Source organism: Pogoniulus pusillus, chromosome Z (genome assembly GCF_015220805.1).
Source record: "Pogoniulus pusillus isolate bPogPus1 chromosome Z, bPogPus1.pri, whole genome shotgun sequence".
Lineage (NCBI taxonomy): Eukaryota > Metazoa > Chordata > Aves > Piciformes > Lybiidae > Pogoniulus > Pogoniulus pusillus.
The window spans coordinates 15,888,779-15,909,530 of NC_087309.1; the positions used below are offsets into that span (position 1 = coordinate 15,888,779).

General features: G+C 43.5%; 1 protein-coding gene across 11 annotated transcripts in view; it reads right to left on the minus strand.

Annotated features, from left to right (window-relative positions):
• CELF4 (CUGBP Elav-like family member 4) overlaps positions 1-20,752 on the minus strand; it is an 869,014-nt gene that overhangs the window by 88,850 nt on the left and 759,412 nt on the right. For all 11 annotated transcript variants that reach the window (XR_010301405.1, XR_010301404.1, XM_064140834.1 and 8 more), the window contains exons 6-7: positions 12,302-12,445; positions 673-820 (exon numbers count right to left, since the gene is read on the minus strand). Coding sequence is in view for 9 of the 11 variants with exons in the window: in XM_064140834.1 (XP_063996904.1) it covers positions 673-820; positions 12,302-12,445 (292 nt within the window). In the remaining 2 variants the exon portion in view is untranslated. The remainder of the gene's footprint in view (positions 1-672; positions 821-12,301; positions 12,446-20,752) is intronic.

A 20,752-nucleotide genomic window follows, 5' to 3' on the forward strand; every position in this document is an offset into this window, starting at 1 on the left:
CCTGTATCTCTGCATGGGGTTGTTGTGGCCAAAGTGCAGCACCCTGCACTTGGAGCTATTGAACCCCATCCCATTGGCCTCTGCCCATCTGTGCAGGTGGTCAAGGTCCCGCTGCAGAGCCCTTCTGCCTTCCAACTCAGTCACATCTGCCCCCAGCTTAGTGTCATCTGCAAACTTGCTGATGACTGACTCCATACCCTCATCCAGATCATCTATGAAGATGTTAAAGAGGATGGGGCCCAGCACTGATCCCTGAGGGACACCACTAGTGACTGGCCGCCAGCTGGATGTGGCACCATTCACCACCACTCTCTGGGTCCGGCCCTCCAGCCAGTTCCTAACCCAGCACAGAGTGTTGCCATCCAAGCCGCGGGCTGACAGCTTAGCCAGCAGTTTGCTGTGGGGGACAGTGTCGAAGGCCTTGCTGAAGTCCAGATAGACCACATCCACAGGCCTCCCCACATCCACCAAGCGGGTCACCTGATCATAGAAGGAGATCAGGTTAGAAAGGCAGGATCTGCCCTTCCTAAACCCATGCTGGCTGGACCTGAGATTTTTGCCATCCCTCAGGTGCGCAGTTATGAGCTAACATGTCATTCCAGGTGTCTGCCCTCTGACTTATGGCCAGATTTTCCTACCCTTTGCCCCTTCCATTCTGCCTCAGCCTCTTACCTGAGGTTGGTGTCATGGGGGCAGCCGCCAGGCCGTTCATGTTCAGAGCCGCCATCTGCTGCATTTGGGCCGCGGCAAAGGCTGCCATGGGGTTCAGGTAGCCACCCTGTGCCACTGAAGCCATGATGGCGGCTTGCTGCTGCATCAGCTGGAACAAAGAGAGAAGGGAAAAAATATCACGCAGTCACTGGCAAGGCACCCCTTGGTGCTGGCGTCAGATGGGGATCCAGTGAGGGTGTGAGGCACTCATCTCTTTTGAGATGTCAGTTGCCATGGCCATGGCCCCCCACCCCAGGCTCGGCCTTTTTACTCATATTAGAGTGCAGAAGCATTTTTACATCTTGTGGTCTTTATGACCCCCATCCCCAGTGGAGTATCCTCCAGTGTCAAGGTCTCTCATGAGTTGGATTCGATGCACTGATCCCCTGGTACTTCCTCACTTGAGAAAGGATAATCTGATTGATTTAATCTGTCAATGACAAAAAAAATTGTTTCTTATGCTTGTAGGCCTCCAATAGACACCAAGCAAAACCATCACCAAACCTTCCAACCAGATTATAGGACCTATTTCCAACACAAACAGAGACTTCTGGAAGATTTCTTCAAATGAAGGGAAATCCTCTTAGAAAGAATACAGTGTAGTGGGAAAATCTCTTCCTTGCATTTTTGATCTTGGCTAGCTCCCTTAATTTTTTTGTTTTCCGGAAAGTGATCAAAATGTTGCTTCTTTTAGGGCACCTTCAAAAGGCAGAAATAAAGAACTTAGGCACTTGGAGGAAAAAAAAATAGAAGCAGAATGGTGGTGAATGGCTGTGTATTCTCAAAATGTTTCTTATGTTAAAACTGGACTCTGCTATCACAATTTTACACTCTGACGTTAGCACACAGTTGGTGCAGTTCATGGCCACAGTGGGATTTTAAAATGCTCCTGGAGTGAAGGAGGAGACAGTTTGGATGAAGTCTCCTCATGCGTCCTTTACTGGAGCTGTACAAAGAATCAGACAAAGTGATCCTGAGTCCTTATCCAACTAGTGACTGGTGGTGGTTGTTTACAGAAAGTGTGGGGGAAAGAGGATGAGCAGAAAGTGAAATCCTCAGCCTCTGGTAATGTATGACTTAATGATAACTGTGGAGACAGAAACTGCTTTTCTCTAGTGATTTTAAAATTGGCCTGTGTCTTTGTTGAGTTGGATTACCTCTGTTTTGTTTCTCCCTGTGATTTCACTCTCTTTGCCATCAGGAAACCATCCTCTGATGCTGTTGTTTAAGCACATGACACATGCTACTCAGCATTAAACAGATCTCAAATGCCATGACAAGGAATAGACAGTTCCCTGCTCACCTTAATATTGAAATATCATCTAAATTAGCTGCTCATATGCATATACAGCAAACCAGATCCTTGGAATTGCTGTGCTCGATCAAACACTGACATTGTCCTTGTCACAATCAGTAATGAGACCAAAGCTTTGTTACTTACTTGCTCTATAACCAGATACAAGCTGTGTAAATTTGCCTCAGCTTCTCCAGCAATGAAACAAGACATAGAATATCTGCCTCCCCAAGTAACAGTGCCTTCAGATCTACAGATGAAAGGTGCTATGCTAGAGTTGAGTACTACTACTTTTTGAATCCTAATGCAGATGTGACTGAGCTGGAGGGCAGAAGGGCTCTGCAGCGGGACCTTGACCACCTGGACAGATGGACAGAGGCCAATGGGATGGGGTTCAATAGCTCCAAGTGCAGGGTGCTGCACTTTGGCCACAACAACCCCATGCAGAGATACAGGCTGGGGTCGGAGTGGCTGGAGAGCAGCCAGACAGAGAGGGATCTGGGGGTACTGATTGATACCCGCCTGAACATGAGCCAGCAGTGTGCCCAGGTGGTCAAGAGAGCCAGTGGCATCCTGGCCTGCATCAGGAATGGTGTGGTCAGCAGGAGCAGGGAGGTCATTCTGCCCCTGTACCCTGCACTGGTCAGACCACACCTCGAGTACTGCGTTCAGTTCTGGGCCCCCCAGTTTAGGAAGGACACTGAGATGCTTGAGCGTGTCCAGAGAAGGGCGACGAGGCTGGTGAGAGGCCTCGAGCACAAGCCCTACGAGGAGAGGCTTAGGGAGCTGGGGTTGTTTAGCCTGGAGAAGAGGAGGCTCAGGGGTGACCTTATTGCTGTCTACAACTACCTGAGGGGTGGTTGTGGCCAGGAGGAGGTTGCTCTCTTCTCTCAGGTGGCCAGCTCCAGAACAAGAGGACACAGCCTCAGGCTGCGCCAGGGGAAATTTCGGCTCGAGGTGAGGAGAAAATTCTTCACTGAGAGAGTCATTGGGCACTGGAATGGGCTGCCTGGGGAGGTGGTGGAGTCGTCGTCCCTGGGGCAGTTCAAGGCAAGGTTGGATGTGGCACTTGGTGCCATGGTCTAGCCTTGGGCACTGTGGTAAAGGGTTGGACTTGATGATCTGTGAGGTCTCTTCCAACCTTGGTGATACTGTGATACTGTGATACAGATTGGTGGCATAGTGGTGGCTCCCTCTTTGCTTGCTAATTACCCTTTTTTTATTATACCCTGCATAAGACACTTTAACATTTTAATTAGTGATATTCTGTTCTTTTTAATTACTAATAGAGTGATTAGGAAATCTTTTCTATTATACCACAATGCTGATTCCTCTTTAAGGAGCACATTTTTTTCCTAAGCATCATTTGAGTTTACTCTCCAGAAGAAGCACTGAGCAGGTGATTGTAGTACTTATGCCAATTAAGTGAATGATGAAGGGGGAATCCACCCATCTTTAACACCAGATTGACTTCAAGTTTGAGTATGGTGACATGACTCATATCCCATTTTTTGTGCTGGGTGTTTTCACCTGGGGACACCTGAGGTTGTAACTGGCCATTTGCAGAAATGATGGCCATGACCTGCCCTTACATAGCTTTGCTGACTAAAGAAGCATGTCTCTGAGATAGACACAGTTGCAAGGGCAGGGGGCAGTTCTAGCCTTGCCTTTGCTGATTTTCTCTTTGTTTATCAGAGGCTGACCAGAGTTACATGAGCAAACCCACCTCAAAACACAGTGACATATGGCTGGCCATTTCTGTGCTGTGGCCAGTCTGGCTGTCAGATAATAGCCTGATATTTGTACCAGAGACCTTCTAGAGTAGGCAAGGGACTATGTTTTTGGCATTTCCTGTTAGATTCCATAAACTAAATACAGATGGGGTTTTCTCTGAGCTGGTCATCTATTACAGTTGACACAATAACAGGCAGAGGAGTCTGGGCCAAGATTCATCTCTCCCTTCTGTACTTAAATGCCTCTGGGCAGATGAATTGCAGCTTTGTTTCTTCCTATTGACTGTCTGTGGAGTCCCAGGTGATCAGTTCAGCTGCACATATAAACAGAGGGAGATGAAATCATTCCCGTCCCTTACCTGGCCCTCAGTGGATATTTTGGACCTTAGTTCCTAACCATTTAAAAGAATTGTTAATTTTTTTTTTTCGTTTGTGTTTCACCTGTGCTACAAGAGAACAGGTCTCTATCTAAAAGACAACACTTTGCCAATGGTAGTACAAATGATTGTGCTGCACCAAAGACAATATCCACTTAAACACAGCAGAGTTGAGTAATCACCTGGGACATTATTTGTGTCTTTCCCCCCCTGCTTATGGGCATCTTAAGCTGTTTGGTGTTAACTCCACAGTGGCATGTTCTCCTCCTGGTTTGTAAACCAGGTAATCTGAGTGTGGAATTCCTTGTGTATTCAGAGGGCTTATAAATCAGCACTGGAAGATGCACATTTGTAGAATATACTTTGGCTGTATGCATGCTCTTTTTTTGCAGTGTAATGTCAGTTATGCATTTCTGTTACAGATATTTAGAAAAAAAAAGGTGGCTATTCTAGTTCTTCCTTATGAGAAGAACTAGAAGAGCCTAATCTGTTTAATAGCACTGAAAGTGCAAAGTTTACAGCATAAAGCTTGGTGGGTTTTAGTGAAACAGTAGCTTAAAACTGGCCATACTCTCATAGAGACTGATTTAGGATCTTGAAGAGCAAAGTGATTAAATTTAGCTTACAGTATAAAAGTTGCTGCCATAAAATAAGGCCCTAATCTGTGATGTGGGATTCAGTTGCTTCTGCTAAAGTAAATATGCTACAGGGAGCAGCCACCCCATTTCTACTCTGGGAATACTCAAGATACCTTGGAGACCTGGAAATCCCTTTGGTGTGGTGAAATGAGCTGGAGCCCTGTACCTTACAACCTAGAGGACATATGCCTCACTGCAGCTTTCACAGCCAGGTGGTGGGGTGAGCTGGAGTCTTCTTGAGAGATGAAAGAATTATAGCATCCGCTATCCAAACAACATGCCACAACCATGTCTGGACATCTGAAACCTTGATGACACTCCTGTCACCCTTCTACAGTTATATTTCCTGTTCACGTCCTTCCTTCATTGGTCGTGTGAGCTCAGGGATAAATGTTAAGAATGAAGAGAATTGAGGCCCTTCCCAGCCCAGCACTAGATGGTCATAGCCCAGCCAAGCATAGTGGCATCTTAGGAATGGAAGGATGGGAACTCTGCCACCTTGAAAGAAGTTGACAGCATAGACCTACCTCTTTCCCCCAGTGTGGCTCCAGGGAAATTTACAAAAGGAGAATAAGTCCTATAAGGGTCACTAGTCTCCCTTATTAAACCTCCAAGGCATTCCTGGTAAAAGTCACTCCACTCCTTCCCCAAATCCCCCCGAAGACAAATGTTCCACCCACTCTCCTTTCACTTTGAAAAAAAAGCCTGCTGTATGGTCCCAGTTAATAAAGCTGTAGAAAGTGAGGCAGTGACCCCACCAGAGGCAAATCAATAGCAGCAGTGCTCCTGGGTATTGTGTACTTTAAAATATGCCATTTGAAATGCAGATTTTTCCCTGCCTGGGCTGGGGCCACAGCACTAATCAGGAAGGTAGCAGCCTTATTATCTCAGACTGATCCAAGGGAACGGAGAGGAGCTTTTCCCTTCCTCATCTGTAAAGACATCTTTCCTTTTGCTTCTTTTACTTCCTTAGCATGATCTTTGCCTCCTCATTTAAAGCTTTTTGCCCTTCAGTTTTAAAGATTTGTTCTCTCTTTCATCTAACCCACCCTTTGCTCTTGCTTAGCTACTCATCTTCTGAGGAGACCAGGAGATGCTGTAGAACTAGTGCATGTCCATGGACAGCAGTGCAGTGCACATTCCAATACATGAGAACTGGTTAGGCAGTTGGACGTGCCCTGGTAAGGCAAATCAACACAGTGGAAAGGGTTTCAGTTGCAGCTGGTCTACAGAGAGATAGGATTACTTATCTCACACTTCAATTTGTGGTGGCTAAACTTCAGGCAGCTCTGTCACCAGTGGATAGATTGGTACTCACACATCCTATACATCCTAACATGCGAGATGAAGATAAAAACCAGCAACAAATGGTGAAGATTTGCAGCATGATTTCACCAAAGCAAGATACTGCTGATGTATGGCTCCCTCTCCAAATAGTCTTGCTACCTCTGCAGTGGGACAGCCATATGCCTGATGCTGCTGAGCACCAGCTCGGGAAAAACACCAGCAAAATGCCAACCGCACAGCACAAATGCACTGTGTACTGTCAGTTTTCCTTCCAAGACTGGGTCACTGAGTGGTAACCCTCAGTCTAGTGGCACGTGGTGAGGATGTATGGACAGAGGTGGATTTGGGAATGGGAGAGCCACCTCTGGTATCAGGTGGCTGTGAGATAGCAAAGTTGTACAGCTGAGCTCAAAGAGCAACTGGTGCATGGAGATGCATGGAGAGGTGGAGGAATTTTCTCAAGACTAAAGTACCATCTATAAATATGACAAGTATGTTGCAGCTCTAACTCCCAAAAGAAATACATGTGAAACTGAAAAGAGGGAAAAGGAGTATCTCTGATGTGCTCTGTTCAAAATAGCATGATCATTACCCTTGGTGAGTGCTTACTCTGGAAGATCTGATGACCTTCTCTTTTTTTTTTTTTTTTTTTTTTTCAGTGTTATTTTCTATCCTTGTCTCTGAATCACATGATGCTTTGTTTGACTTTTTATATTCTTCATTCAGTAATAATAATAAAAGCAGTAAGAGCATCCCACACTTCCTACCTCTAACGATCTATACAAACACTTAGCTAATTAATCCTCACAGCATCCCTGTGATAGAAAGAGGCAAGCAAAGCGATCAATCAAGCAGTAAGAAGACTCTTATTTGGTAAAATCATACAACTGACAAATTCACAGCTACTATGCCTAACTGGTTATGGAAAAATAAACCCAAAACTACATTCCAAGCCTTCAAACAAACAGAAGATATGCTGCAAAAACATCAGAGCAGTCCTTTAGGCATATTTTAATAGCTTCTTGAATACAAACCAACAAAAAAAATCTAAACTAAAATTTAAATTTAATTAAGATTCTTTTTAAAACTAGGCAAATGTGCAACACCTGTGCCATAATGCCTTTCCAGAGACTGGCACAAAATAGGTTTGGATTTCCAACTCCCTCAGAGTTCTAGAAAAAAATATTTTAAAACAAACAAACAAACAAAAAACCCACCAGAAAAAAACCAAAACCCAACCAACCAACCAAACACACATGAAAAAAAAGGAGCCTAAACCTGATCATTCATTATTTCTGTATTACCAAAGAGCTGATGATCAGAAATATGGTACTAGTCCTGACACAAAGTATTTTGGCCTCAAAATAGCTTCCATTTCTGGAACAGGTCAGAGTAAGTTATTTGCATGACAGGTAATATTTACCAAATATACTGTTCCATTTCAGTCTTATAATAACTGTTGTATGCAGAAGATAGTGTATAGTCAGTATTTTCCCCCTGATTTCATAAGGCTAGCTGAATATTTTCAAATATCTTTCCGAAATAATTTCACAATATGAACTGAATAAATATTGGAAGAAGTGATTCTTCCCTTAAGCACTACTTCAGATCATTTAACAGGAATATCCTTTCATCTCTGCAGGAGATGGAACAGGGAGGCAGAGGGTGGCACCTAAGCTTTTATGGTCAGTCACTGCTGGCCTATCTTCCCAAGGCAACTGTTTATGTTGATAACTAAGAGCTTTGCCGCTTTGAATGCTCCCAAATTTGTTGCAGTTATTGTCTGCAGTTGAGGAGCTGCAGCCATTTGTATGTTTTCAGAGCAGGGGGAACTGAGACTTACTGGTGGGAAAGGACTTGTTTCATGCCAGACAGCAAACGTTGCCTCTGTTCCCATCTGTCTGTTTTTACTTACGAATTCTATATCTGTCCCTTTCTGCAGGACACAATCACTTCCATGGCTGGAATTTGGCCAGGAGAGTGTGCCTACAACTCCCACCCCATTTTTTATGCTAAGTTGATTTATGACTTTGGTCTTATTTTAAATAATTTAAAAAATTAAATAATTTATACAGTATCTGTCACTTTCAAAGGCTCCTTCCTTTGTTCTTCTGCAATTTCCCATCTTCTCAACCTTTTTTGATCTGTGTACAGTTCCTTTTCTACACGGTGGGGCAGCAGTGGCATGAAACAGCTGCTATTTATTTGACACTTTCTTCACAGAAAGAGCTGCAGGAACTTCTGCCACTGTTGCCTGCTTGGGCCAGGACTATACTACCACCATTCATAGTCTGGTTAGATTTTTATTGCTCAGGATTTTGGTCTTGGCCACCCCATCACTTACCAGGGCATAAGAAGATGCACAGTGCTGCTTTGAGTGTGCATGTTTGCTTTAACAGAATTGCAGAATGTATCTGTTGGAAGAGACCTCAAAGATCATCCAGTCCACCCCTTGAACCAACACCGAAGGGTTGACACTTAACCATGTTAGTCAACTGGCAGTGAATCAAAGGTGGTACCACCTAACAACAGTCTCCTTCTTGCCAGGTTTATCTCTGTTGTATACTTCAAGATGGCCTTAACTGAGACTGCAGAAACAGCTATCAATATCCATCCGATGTAGATCCACAGTAATTAGACAATAAAAAGGGCTGGTGCCCTATTCATGTGTTAAAATAAATAATCACTTCATAAAAAGGAAATTTAAATGAATATGGGAAGATATTTCTGGAAAGAAGAAAACCTAAACCAATCAAAAATCTCTGAACCAAATTAGTATAGGGGCTCTGGGAACTTTAGGGAGCCATGAAAACTGATTTGCCTTGAGCTGCATACAAAAGAAGTGAGGTGGATTTGATGTGACTTTCTGTATCACTGGTACAGCACACTGTGTTAGTGCCAAGTTTCATCTGGTTTTCTTACAGGTGGCATATGCGGAAGGAAGGCAAAGCCACACACAGGGGAGAATTCCCTTTGCTTCCTGATTTTTACCTTTAGAGATGAGGCCATATGGCTGATGAATCCAAGGACTAGTTGCTTAGCTGATATGTGGCTATTGCTGCTAACAAAGTTATGGTGGCTTAAATTGAGGTTTGAGTGGTTTGGCAGTGAGTAGTAGGGTGTGAAGTGCCATACATGCATTTGCTGATCTGCAAAGAAGATAATTTAAAGAGGAGCTGGGGCCCAACACAGCCCTGTTGGCAACACCAGTGACTGTCATCCAAACACTAATGCACCAAGACCCTTGCTGCTTCTCATAACTGGTGCTGCTGGCTTCTCAAACACACGTCTGCCTGCTATCTTTCTAACAGCTGCACTGTCTGGCTTTCTGCTGCATTGGTCACCCTGATACATGGACATCTTTTTGCAGGAGTTAATCCAGTGTCAGTGATGTGTGTGATATCTCTCTATGGGAAATTCAGCAAGAAATTGCTGCCTAGGGGACTTGGTAATCTCCTTCTTGGGGACAGACCATTAAAAACTATTGATTAACCAGTTTTCATGGGATTGCTTGGGAACTTGCTTATGGAGACATCAGTCAAGCTTGGACTGCAGTTCTATAGCTGGGAGGACAGGTTACAAGTACAAATCAGGGAGCCTAGCATCATTCTACTTACTACTAAACACTGAGATAGTTCTTCAACTTGTGTTACAGTCATACTCTCATGTGAAAACTCTTGGAGAGACAACACAAGAGAGAACTGAGTCCCTGGGGAAGAAGGGGAGATAAATAAAATTGATCATCAGCTTTGTTTGTACATGGGGAAATGAGACCAAGAGGTCAAATGAGTCACCCAATGTCACATGAGCTGCTGGCGACAGTGACATCAGCTGTCACTGCTGTCCTGTTGTTGCATTTTCACTGTTTCATCTTCCCTTCTCTCAAATTGCCTTCGCTCTTCAATTTCAGTGCATACTGAATAGAACTACATCCCTTCTTCCCCCTCCTTTACCACTCCCCTTATCAATCCCTCTATCTCCTCCTGGCATTTGTAAGGTGCCAATCACCCTGATATCTAGGAGCTAGCAGTCCAAGGCGGATTAATCGAGACCAAGGGAACATAGAGCCTTGGTGTTCCCTTCCTTCCCTTTTGTGTGAGACTGCGAGATGAAGCATACAGAGAGAGACACAGATAGGGAAACTGATTGAGAGACAGCATCTAAGCATGCTCTGTGTAGACTGGCACCATACAGAAAGTTGATCCCATCATTTAGACAGCTCTGAAGTCCCATGGGTAATGGTTATCAGCCAGTCATGCCCAATGAGTCAAGATCTGAAACTTTTTCTTTTTCCTTTAGTATATTTACCAGGAAAAAAAAATAGGGAAAGAAAAGAAAAAAAAAAGTGAGATAAAAAAGTAAAAAGAGAAAATAAAGAGGGTGGGAGGGAGAGAGGAAAAAAAAAGGAAGATCATAGGTCCAACTCTGCTTTCACATAAATCAATAGGAAAAAATATTGATTGATTTCGAGTGGAGTGGGAGCAGAGTCAGGAATTGTTTTTATTCTTCCTTTGGTGATAAATTGTCACTCAGCACCTACCCTCATAATGTCCTGTATTATCATGTAACAAATAGATGGTATGAAGGTGCATGCAGACTGCATAATCTTTTATATGAGTATAAACTTCATCTGGCAATAAGAAGCATTATTCCAGATTTAAAATGACATAAGAAGAGTTTTTGGACCGTGGTGTTTCAACACCTCTCCAGCTCCCTAGTCAATGCCTGTAGCCACATCTCCCACCTGACAGCCTCTGCAGATATTTGTACTGAGCTGTCCACAGGTTGCCTCCTGTTAATTCTTTTGGTATATGGGAGCACAAATGCTGCATCCCTTTGCCAGCTTACTGGTCACCGATTTGGACTCAGCTGTGATTTACTATCTCTTTCCCTCTTCCTGCAGCCTTCCCTGGCTAGGAGGACAGCTAAATGCAGCCAGCCTGGGGATGGGAGAGCTCTTTTATCATGTGAAGAGAGGAGCAGAGGACAAAGGAAGAGCCAAAGATTGTATTTGACTGGAAATAAAAATGAAGAGGGACAAATGGAAGGAAAAGTAGAATTTATCTAGTTGAGAGAAATTTTAAAATGTCCAGAATGGCACTAGTAGGTGTATCTAGGAAGTGAGGGGGGAACTTCTGTGAATATCTACAACATGTCCTCTTCTATAATTCTATGATTCTATGAGTACTTGGCTCATGCAGGGAACAGCTTGAGTTTCACCAATTGTCCAGTGAGGCACAGGATGCTCAGTGAAAGATAAATTCTAGGGCCCACAAGCAAAAAACAGAATATTGGGCTAGTTCTGTGGTAGCAGGTTGGACTTGATGATCTGTGAGGTCTCTTCCAACCTCGGTGATACTGTGATACTGTGAAATAAGCAGGGAAGAAAGCAGAGGCTTGTGGTCAGTGCACTGGAGGGAGTATGCCGGAGCGTCATTCCTGAATTGGCCCTGTGTACCTAAGACAAGGCATTTAGTCCTTTCTCAATCAGGAAGATGCTACTCTGAAAATGATATTAATGGTACTTCCCTCCTGTACACAAATCCACCACAGAGTACAACAGAGTCACATTTTACTACCAAATGTTTGAAGCATCTAAATGCACTGTCACTGACTGTAAATCTGCTTCAAGCAATGCAACCAAAATTGCCTGGCAGTAGGGATCACCTCTACCTTCTTCTGGAATGTCTGACCCTGATCTTGTATTGCAGGTCTCTGTTAACTATAGTCTAAGGAAAAGTAATTATACCAGAGGCATCCATTCAAGAGCTTCATCAATAGCTCCCTGTAGAGTTGCATTTTACAAAGTGCCCTGGGTCTAGATTTGGTATGTAAGTAGAATATCTGAAGTTAGACAATGTAACACTGCTTTAAATAGCTGATGCATTTTCCCAGTGTGCTTAAGTCCTATTTGAGTACATATGTCTGCTTTCATGAACCTGAAAGCTCTTCTATTAGCAGCTGCCATTTTACCCTGTGGTCACTCCAAAGACACCTGCAATTATGCATGAGATAGCAGGGCCCTCGCCAAATGAAGCAGAGCCATCTTATCTGTCTATGTGGTCTGGTGGCAGAGGAAAGGCAGGAAGGTGTTTGTGCTCTCACAACCTTGGATTGCACGGCTTTGTTTGCTCCTGTTGTGTAACCAATTTAATGAAAAAAAAAAAAATCATGGGAATTCTGCTCAGCCATTCCTCTACTTTTGTGCAGTTCTCGATACTGTTCCTGTGAACATGCAATGCTTCCAGTGTCTATACTTACTGCCTGAGCATAAGCTCCATATGCTCCGAACTGGATGGCCATGGGGTTGAACATGCCCATTTGTCCTGCCATTTGCTGCATGCGTCTCATCGTACGCTCCTTGTCTGTGTCTGCAAACTTCACCACCAAGCTTGAAGAGGCTCCCTGCAGGACACGAAACAAAAGGAAACACACAAGGGAATTAGCCTAATAAACACTGGCTCATGTAATCCAGACATCCATACATCTCACACAGATTTGGTATTGTGGGATCCAGCTGGCACTGATTTTTGCTATGCAACTTCTCAGAACTTGCCAATTTGCCCTTTGCATGAGTTTGAAAGCATCAGGAGGTAGTAAAAGGCCCTGGAGGGTGAATGACTGAGGCTAGCAGCCTGGTTCCTAGTTTCCTTCAAAAGTCAAACTCACAGATTGTTATTAATGTTCTCTCTGCAAAAGTTGTCTTGTTCTTTCAATACATTGAAAAAACTTCTGAGCCAGCAAAGTATCTTTATTGGAGGACAAAGATCTGCACTCAGTGTGACAAAATGTAGGTGCTTTGGCTGGATGAATGTGATAAGGTACATGAACTGATTCATTTTTGTCAAATGTGTTAACCCTATACAAGCCAGCCCCTCTCAGATACATCCCCCTTTAGTACTGCTGTGTCTTCTAGCACCTATATTTAGTGAGAAATCCATGCTCAGCCTCAGAGATAGGATTCAATATGTCTCATCACAAAGCAGCATCTCTTCAACACTGTTAGAAGTAGTGCCTGGTGGAGCTGAGTTTCCTCTCCATGAAGACTAGAAAATAGAGGCTATCACAAAAGTGTCTGCATTTAGTGTCACTCTTTTCCAGGAAAGGTTTTAAATGTCTGGGTTGTGTATGCAATGAAGACCAGTGCAGAAATACAGATTGTCAACAGAGCTGGCTGCAGAAGTCTGTGAAAAATGTAGAGCTTTTGGGAATCAAAGAAGTCTCTTTCCAATCCCAAATGACATGAAAGCTCAGTAGCTGCAATTCTTAATTTTCTAATAGGATACAGTGAAGGAAAGGAACAGATCTACTTAGGAAGGAAGGCACTGATATTTTCCTGAATAGCTCCAAGGACACCTTAAACGTCATAGATTGGTTGATTCCCTACAGTATGCTCTCCCCAAGGAAAGAGGTACAGGAGAGGCAGGATCCAGCAGCAGCCCTGACAACAGGCAGACAGTTGCCTTGGGAGTTGGGCTGCCACTGAACCTGGGGAGATGGGCAGGTGAGGTGTCAGGAGACTGACAAAGAGCAGCTGAAATTACAGTGCTCCCACGATACACTTCCCTTTAGACACACTGGTATTTCTCCCATGATACACTTCCCTTTAGACACACTGGTATTTCTGATGGAAATACACTCAATGGGGAAGTGGCAACAGATGGAGACCAGCTTCATGCCAGAGAACCTTTCTTGCTGTAGGGCCCTCATTTTTCTAGTAGAGGTGAGATTGTCTGGGATTGAGCAGGGGGAGGGTGGGGGGTTGTTGTTATTAACTGGTTTACACACACAACTATGTGCCTGAAACCAGAAAAAAATCTTGGTGAAAGCCAAGTTGCTCTGCTACAAATTCAGAACAGCATAGTAAACCACAGCTATGGTTGTACGTATACATAATCCCAAGATATACATATTCAATGGTGTCTCCAGATCCTTAGTTATGAGTAAAGACTTGAGGAATTAGCTTGTTAATACAAAACAAAACAAAACAAAACAACCCAACCCACAATGCAAGGCCACACAATGAGCAATGTTCTCTGGATTAACAACCTCTTCTCTGAGGGAGTGATTTTCATTGGCAAAGAATCTTTCTTTTTGACCTGTTAGTCTCTCTCTAATAAATCTATAACCCTCTCGAACAATGTGGTGATTGAAAGAAGTGCTTCAGGAAAACAAAGGAATGGAGAGATGAATACTGTATTCAAGGGTGGAGAGAATTCTTCAGAAGTTATAAAAGCAAACTAGAAAGTAACAGAGGGAGAAAACAGAAATCTACCTGAATGCTCCTGCATTTCAGCTCAAGGCTAGGCAACTTTTAGTTTTTTTTAATCACATGATGTAGTTATTGATTGTTCCCCAAATCACACTCTTAATTGCAGCTCATCGACAAATGAATATTTTAATGCATACATTTCCTGCTAATTATCACCTGGACCAGTCCTTAATTAGATTTCAACATTCATTTAATTAACTCTGATCCAAGAGACTGTTTGGTAACCTGAATCTAATGATTTAAACTTATTTTAGCTGTATTGGAGGGAGGCACTGGTCCACAACAGATTGGCCTGTTCTCAGAGCTGCTGTTATGTTTTGCAAAGCAGAGACTGCAGCATGGTGGGCACAATGCAGCATGGCGGGTTTTGTAACCGAATAAGGTGAACGAGCATTCCTGCCTGCAAACAGGTTTTGAAGATGTGACCCACTCTAGTTAGCAGGACAGAGAGGTGTAAATAAGTGGTTGTCTTCTTCCTTCTCCCCCACCTCCCCCCCTGTTTTTGTGTTGTTTTTTTTTTTCTATCTTTATTTGCACTGGAAGATTTATGGACAGAGAGGTGCCTCAGGAAATTGCAGGTGCCTCATACTGTTGAAAACTAAGCTATTGTTGTACATGGTATTTTGAAAACATGGGTAATCTCCACATGAAGCTCTTCCCTCCTGATGTGAGCCACAGTGAATGCACAGCATCCATTTGACCCAATGGGATCTAAGACTGCCTCTTATGAGGTGTTTTTCTGGGTTGCCTTTCACAGCGGGACTTCAAGCCTCTTTGAACATCACTGTTATACAGAGGACAGAAAGGCCACTGGCAAATAGAAGCAAGTTAGAGCAAATATTACAAAGAAATAAAAGAAAGAGCTTTTAAGAGTGCTTTGCAATGAGATACATATGTAAGCAGTTAAAGCTAAGTAGCCAGTAGAGATGCTGCATTTATGCTTGAATAAGAAGATTGACCTTGGAATTGACCTTGGGATTGATGCCTTCTGTATGTGGTTCCCAATATGACCCAAAGGAAATCAAGCAGTAAACTCTGTCACATCACACTGTGCAAGATTTTTAATAGAGAGGCCAAAGAGTGCTGTTCAACTGCGAAAGAACAAAACTGCTTCTACTCAGTGACTCCTGAATCCTCTGAACAACAGCAGAGATGCCCCATAATGGACTAGATTTTCTTTGGGTTACAAATTGCAAAATCCTTAATCTAGACTATGTACCATGGTGTAAATCAGCCATTGTCTGCTGACAAAAACAGTAGGTCCTTTCTGCTTGCTCATTTGTTAGTTATACATAATTGGCCTCTTGCTCTCTTTGCTTGTTGCACCGGTCCTTACATTTTTGTGAGCTCCAAAGAGAATTACTGTGAGTGAATCCACAATGGTTAAAATGTACTTTGAGATTTCTTTGTTATTTCTGCATTTTTCCAAACAAAGAAACTGTTTATTACTCTACCTTGCAGATCCGCAGTCAAGAGAGACAATAAAGAAAGTGAGCTTTCTTGCTGATACTTCTACTTGGAATTGGCATTTATCACCTTTCCCATCAAACCAGCCTCCTTTTTAGAGTGCTTTGATAAATACTGATTAAAAGAATAACATAAGGCCTAAGTATTATTATGCCTTCCTATTCTTTCTTGCACCAGCAACTCTACCGGGCATGACAATCTTGCTCCCTGTCCCCCTCCCATGTGCAGCAATGAATTGCTCCCCTTAGTCAGCAGAGTCAGATCTTCACTAAGCTGGCAGGACAAGAGAAAATATGGAGGAAAAATCACTTTGTGCCACACTCACTTTGTATTCCCTAATCAGAGTCCTCTGTGGGAAAAACTAATTTCCCAGCCTGTCTTGATGTGTGAAATAAAGTCATTCTTGAAAACGGGAGCTTGACAGGTCGCTCGTGAAGTTTCATATTCAACTGAAAATAAAATACCCATCCATTGATATTTCATTTAAAGGCAAAGGAAAACAAATCTTTTGCCTGGTTGTTGGGACTGCTTCCCATTAGTTACAGCCTCCCAAATGGAGTGCATACTAAATTAAGTAAGAGCTTTTCAGGAGACCAAATAATACTGCACGGCACCAGGCAAAGCTGCTGCTCCCTGGCACAATATTCGTTAGAAAGGTTTTGTGAAGATGTTTGTTTGCAGAATATGTACCTGATTTTTTTGTTTTCCAGTCAGCCCCACAAGTTTCCTCTGACTCAGTAGGTTAATGACCTCTGCATATGGTTAAACATCTTTTTCCTGCAAAATTTTTTTTTGTCCTAATTTGCCAAATCCATTGAACCATGTTTCACTTCAAGCTTAGTGAATGTGCTGTTGAAGGTAAGCATACACTTAAGTATTTTACTGCAAGGGTGTCTCTCTCATACAGGTGGACTTCCATATCTTGGTTAGCTCAAATGGAGCCAGCTGAAAGTTCTAGCTCCAACATATTTTCAAAAAGCTTGTTGAGTTAAGGTTCCAGTGACTAAAGCTCTTGAGTATAAGAGCTCTGAATGTGCAGATCCTATTAAGTACTTTTCGGAATGTCATTTATCCACACCAGCAAAAAAATTTCAGATGAATATGTGATGCTAGATGCTTCTCATTTAGGCAGTTTGACTATCTCCCTCAGTGTCACCACATGAACAGAGTTGCTGGTGTTAGAAATTTTGCCTTAACACTCCCTTTGTGGCTGCAAAACAGAGCAAGGAACATGCTGACCCTCAGTAAGCCATTCTAGGTAGTATATCACATAAAAAGCTACTCAAGCTATGCCAGGGGAAATTTAGGCTCAAGGTGAGGAGAAAGTTCTTCACTGAGAGAGTCATTGGATACTGGAATGGGCTGCCCGGGGAGGTGGTGGAGTCGCCGTCCCTGGAGCTGTTCAAGACAGGATTGGATGTGGTGCTTGGTGCCATGGTCTAGCCTTGAGCTCTGTGGTAAAGGGTTGGACTTGATGATCTATGAGGTCTCTTCCAACCTTGTGATACTGTGATACTGTGAAAACCACAAAACGTTAGCAGTTCAAAGTGACCTCTAGAAATCACCAAGTTCAACTACTCTTCCAAAGCAGGATCACTCAGGGAGTGGGATCTTTGATTTTAGGGCAATTTGGTATTATGCCTCTTAAGTTTGAAAACATTTTTTTTCCCCCCCTTCTTGGAAATGCTATTGTTGCTGTGCTGATAATAGACCTGCTGAATTAGCCAGTGGGGGGGTTGCCCCCAACCTGGGATTTTAGACAGGCAAGAAATTAACTACTGGCCAATTAAAATCATACAATGGAGGGAGTTTTACCTAGGCAGACATGTGATTACTGGAAGATGGCCAGAAGACCAGTACTAACATCTCATCCGTCTTGTGAAATATGCTGTTTCTCTGTGCTCAGGGCTTCATGTCTTGTCTGAAAGACGAGTAGCACAGTAGACTCTAGGAATGAATTTCCACTGTACAGTCATGAGAATCACTTTAGACACAGTCAGGATGAGAATGACAGAGATGGAGTGGCAAAAGGAGGCACTCATCCAGGGTTGGAGTGACAAACCCGTTGATAATGCTTCCTTGGTACAGAAGATGCTTCATGCAGTGTCTAAGTGGAGAGAGTTACTGTAGATACTTCCATTCACAGTTTTTCAGAGATGTAATTTATTTGGAATGGAAGCTTGATTTAGCTTTTTCTTGTCCATACACTACTTAGCAGATATGTCTCTAAGTTAAAGTTACTGCTTTCCACAGAGCAACAGAACCGTTAACTCCTAGTGGCACTGTACCTGGGTCTAATGAGCAGGAATTTGATATACGACCTCCATATTGGAATGTCCCTGTCATGGAGGGCCTGCAGGCCCAAAGGCAGGCTTGTTTATGCCCATGCATGCCTGGACATGTTTTTCTGCCAGGACCCCTGGTTGTAAACAAGTTGTGTAAGCCACACACACCCAGCTCGTGTCTCCCTGGGATAAACCGATGTGATCCTCATATTTGGGGAAAGTCCAGGCAAGCAGCTTCTGCCTATTATGGTAAGGTTTAGCTAACTTCCAGCCTGATTGGTCATTCTAGTGGCCAAAGGAGCGGCCCACAGTCAATAAATAGGGGTGCACAGATAAACAATGTGCTCAGCTCAGACACCATTGCAGCACCCTGCAGCTCTGGCTCACCTGCACAGCTCAGACACGTGCTCTGACCCTCACTTGCAGCGTTCAGCCACTCAGACCCCCATGCTCAGATGCCATTGCATAGCTCTGATGCTCAGAGGCTCAGACCTCATGCTTTGACTTATTCTCAGCTTACCTGCCTGCGTACCTTAGATGTAGAGCTCATTTAAGCCTGCACATATATATATATAAAAATAGGGAGCCTATAGCCTCCTAAGCCAGCTGTGCACATCTGCACGCTATTGCTATCAGGACCAGATCCTGCATTGATTTACCTACGGAGCTCAGACTCCCAGCAGCCGCGCACACTTTGCATGCTCGCTGCCTATCATTGCCTGGTAAAGCCACTGCCACTGAGATAACCAGAAAGCAGACTCTGGATTGTCTGCACACACACCCGGCCTGTTAGCTGTGAACAACTGTGCCAGAGACAGCATGATGTTCTCCTGCTCCTGAAATCCTGCCAGCTGATAAGTCCTGGACACAGCATTCAGAAGAAGAAAGCAGCACCAAGGCAGAAATCATCCCTCGCCAGGAGAAAAGGTTAGAGAAAACCTATTTCCCCAGAAACTGGGAAGATTTATCCTTTCCCCTCAAGCCAGGAAGATTCCAGCCCCAGAGTCCACAGGCAGAGACCCTGGAGAATTGGACATTAGGCACAGGCTGTGACACAGCCCCGGAGGGTGATTAATAATTGATAGAGTTGTGAGTAAAAGCTTTAATACCTCTGTAAATATCTGTCGCCTCTGTCATAGAGCAGAAAGAGTTTCAGCCCGCTCTGCTGGGCAAATAACATAAAGATCCCAAACAGCACTAAGCCGCGGGGAAAACTCCTCTCTCTGTTTATAGTTTGAATGTTTGCTAGTTAGAACAAATCCCTGTACATATTTTATCCTAAATTGTTTTCATAACCGTGCACTGAACTGAATATTATTATACAGTGGTTGGGGGTGGCAAAGAGCAGTTCAAGGCAAGGTTGGATGTGTCACTTGGTGCCATGGTCTAGCCTTGGGCACTGTGGTAAAGGGTTGGACTTAATGATCTGTGAGGTCTCTTCCAACCTTGGTGATACTGTGATATTGAATTTAATAAATCTATATTTTTGTATAAAATTTATCTCGCCCCAATTAATTTCTCCCCTCTACCAAAATAAGCGTGGGTACTGAGAATCCCCCTCTGCAACAGTCCCTCAAATCAAAGCAAGTTATTCAGATATCTTAAACTTCAATGCAGGGTCCTTCAGGGAGCTCTGTAGATAGTAAAAGTCCTTGCAAAATCATTTCCATGCATTGGAAAGTGTTGTTATATTGACAGACTGGAAATTCTTACCTGTTATTTAAGACTATGGAAGCAATTAAAAAATTGGGTTATGTCCATTTGAAAAAATAAAAAAAGAAATCATGTCCAGAATTTAAAATAAAATATTATAGGTTTCTCTTTCCCAGTAAGAGTAACATGGTTCGGAATATAAGTTGTTTAGTTCTTTAGTAAATAAAATATATTTTAAAGGGCGACGAGGCTGGTGAGAGGCCTTGAGCACAGCCCTACTAGGAGAGGCTGAGGGAGCTGGGATTGGTTAGCCTGGAGAGGAGGAGGCTCAGGGGTGACCTTATTGCTGTCTACAACTACCTGAGGGGTGGTTGTGGTCAGAAGGAGGTTGCTCTCTTCTCTCAGGTGGCCAGCACCAGAATGAGAGGACACAGCCTCAGGCTGCACCAAGGGAAATTTAGGCTGGAGATGAGGAGAAAGTTCTTCACTGAGAGAGTCATTGGACACTGGAATGGGCTGCCTGGGGAGATGGTGGAGTCACCGTCCCTGGGGCTGTTCAAGGCAAGGTTGGACGTGGCACTTGGTGCCATGGTCTAGCCTTGAGCTCTGTGGTAAAGGGTTGGACTTGATGATCTATGAGGTCTCTTCCAACCCTGATGATACTGTGTGTGATACTGTGTGTGATATACTTTCCCTACGAACATCCTTGCAGCAACACATGATGACTTGACATGATTTAAAAAAATATATAAATTACTAATAAAGATGTTCAGTAGTGGCAGCAGGGAATCCCATGAAGGGTATCTGAATAACCTGTCCTTCTGGCTAAGAAAAGGGATACAGAGGGTCCAATATTCCGGGCAGACTATTGTTACAGGGAAGTATGCTGTCTCCCTGGAGCCCAGGTAAAACACATCACTAGGAAACCTCTTGGTTTGGTACAGCCCTCAGACTACTACCTGTTACTGATATTCCATGTAGTTAGAAAGGAAACTATGACCCATAGTCCAAGAGCAATCAAAAGAGATGTCAGGG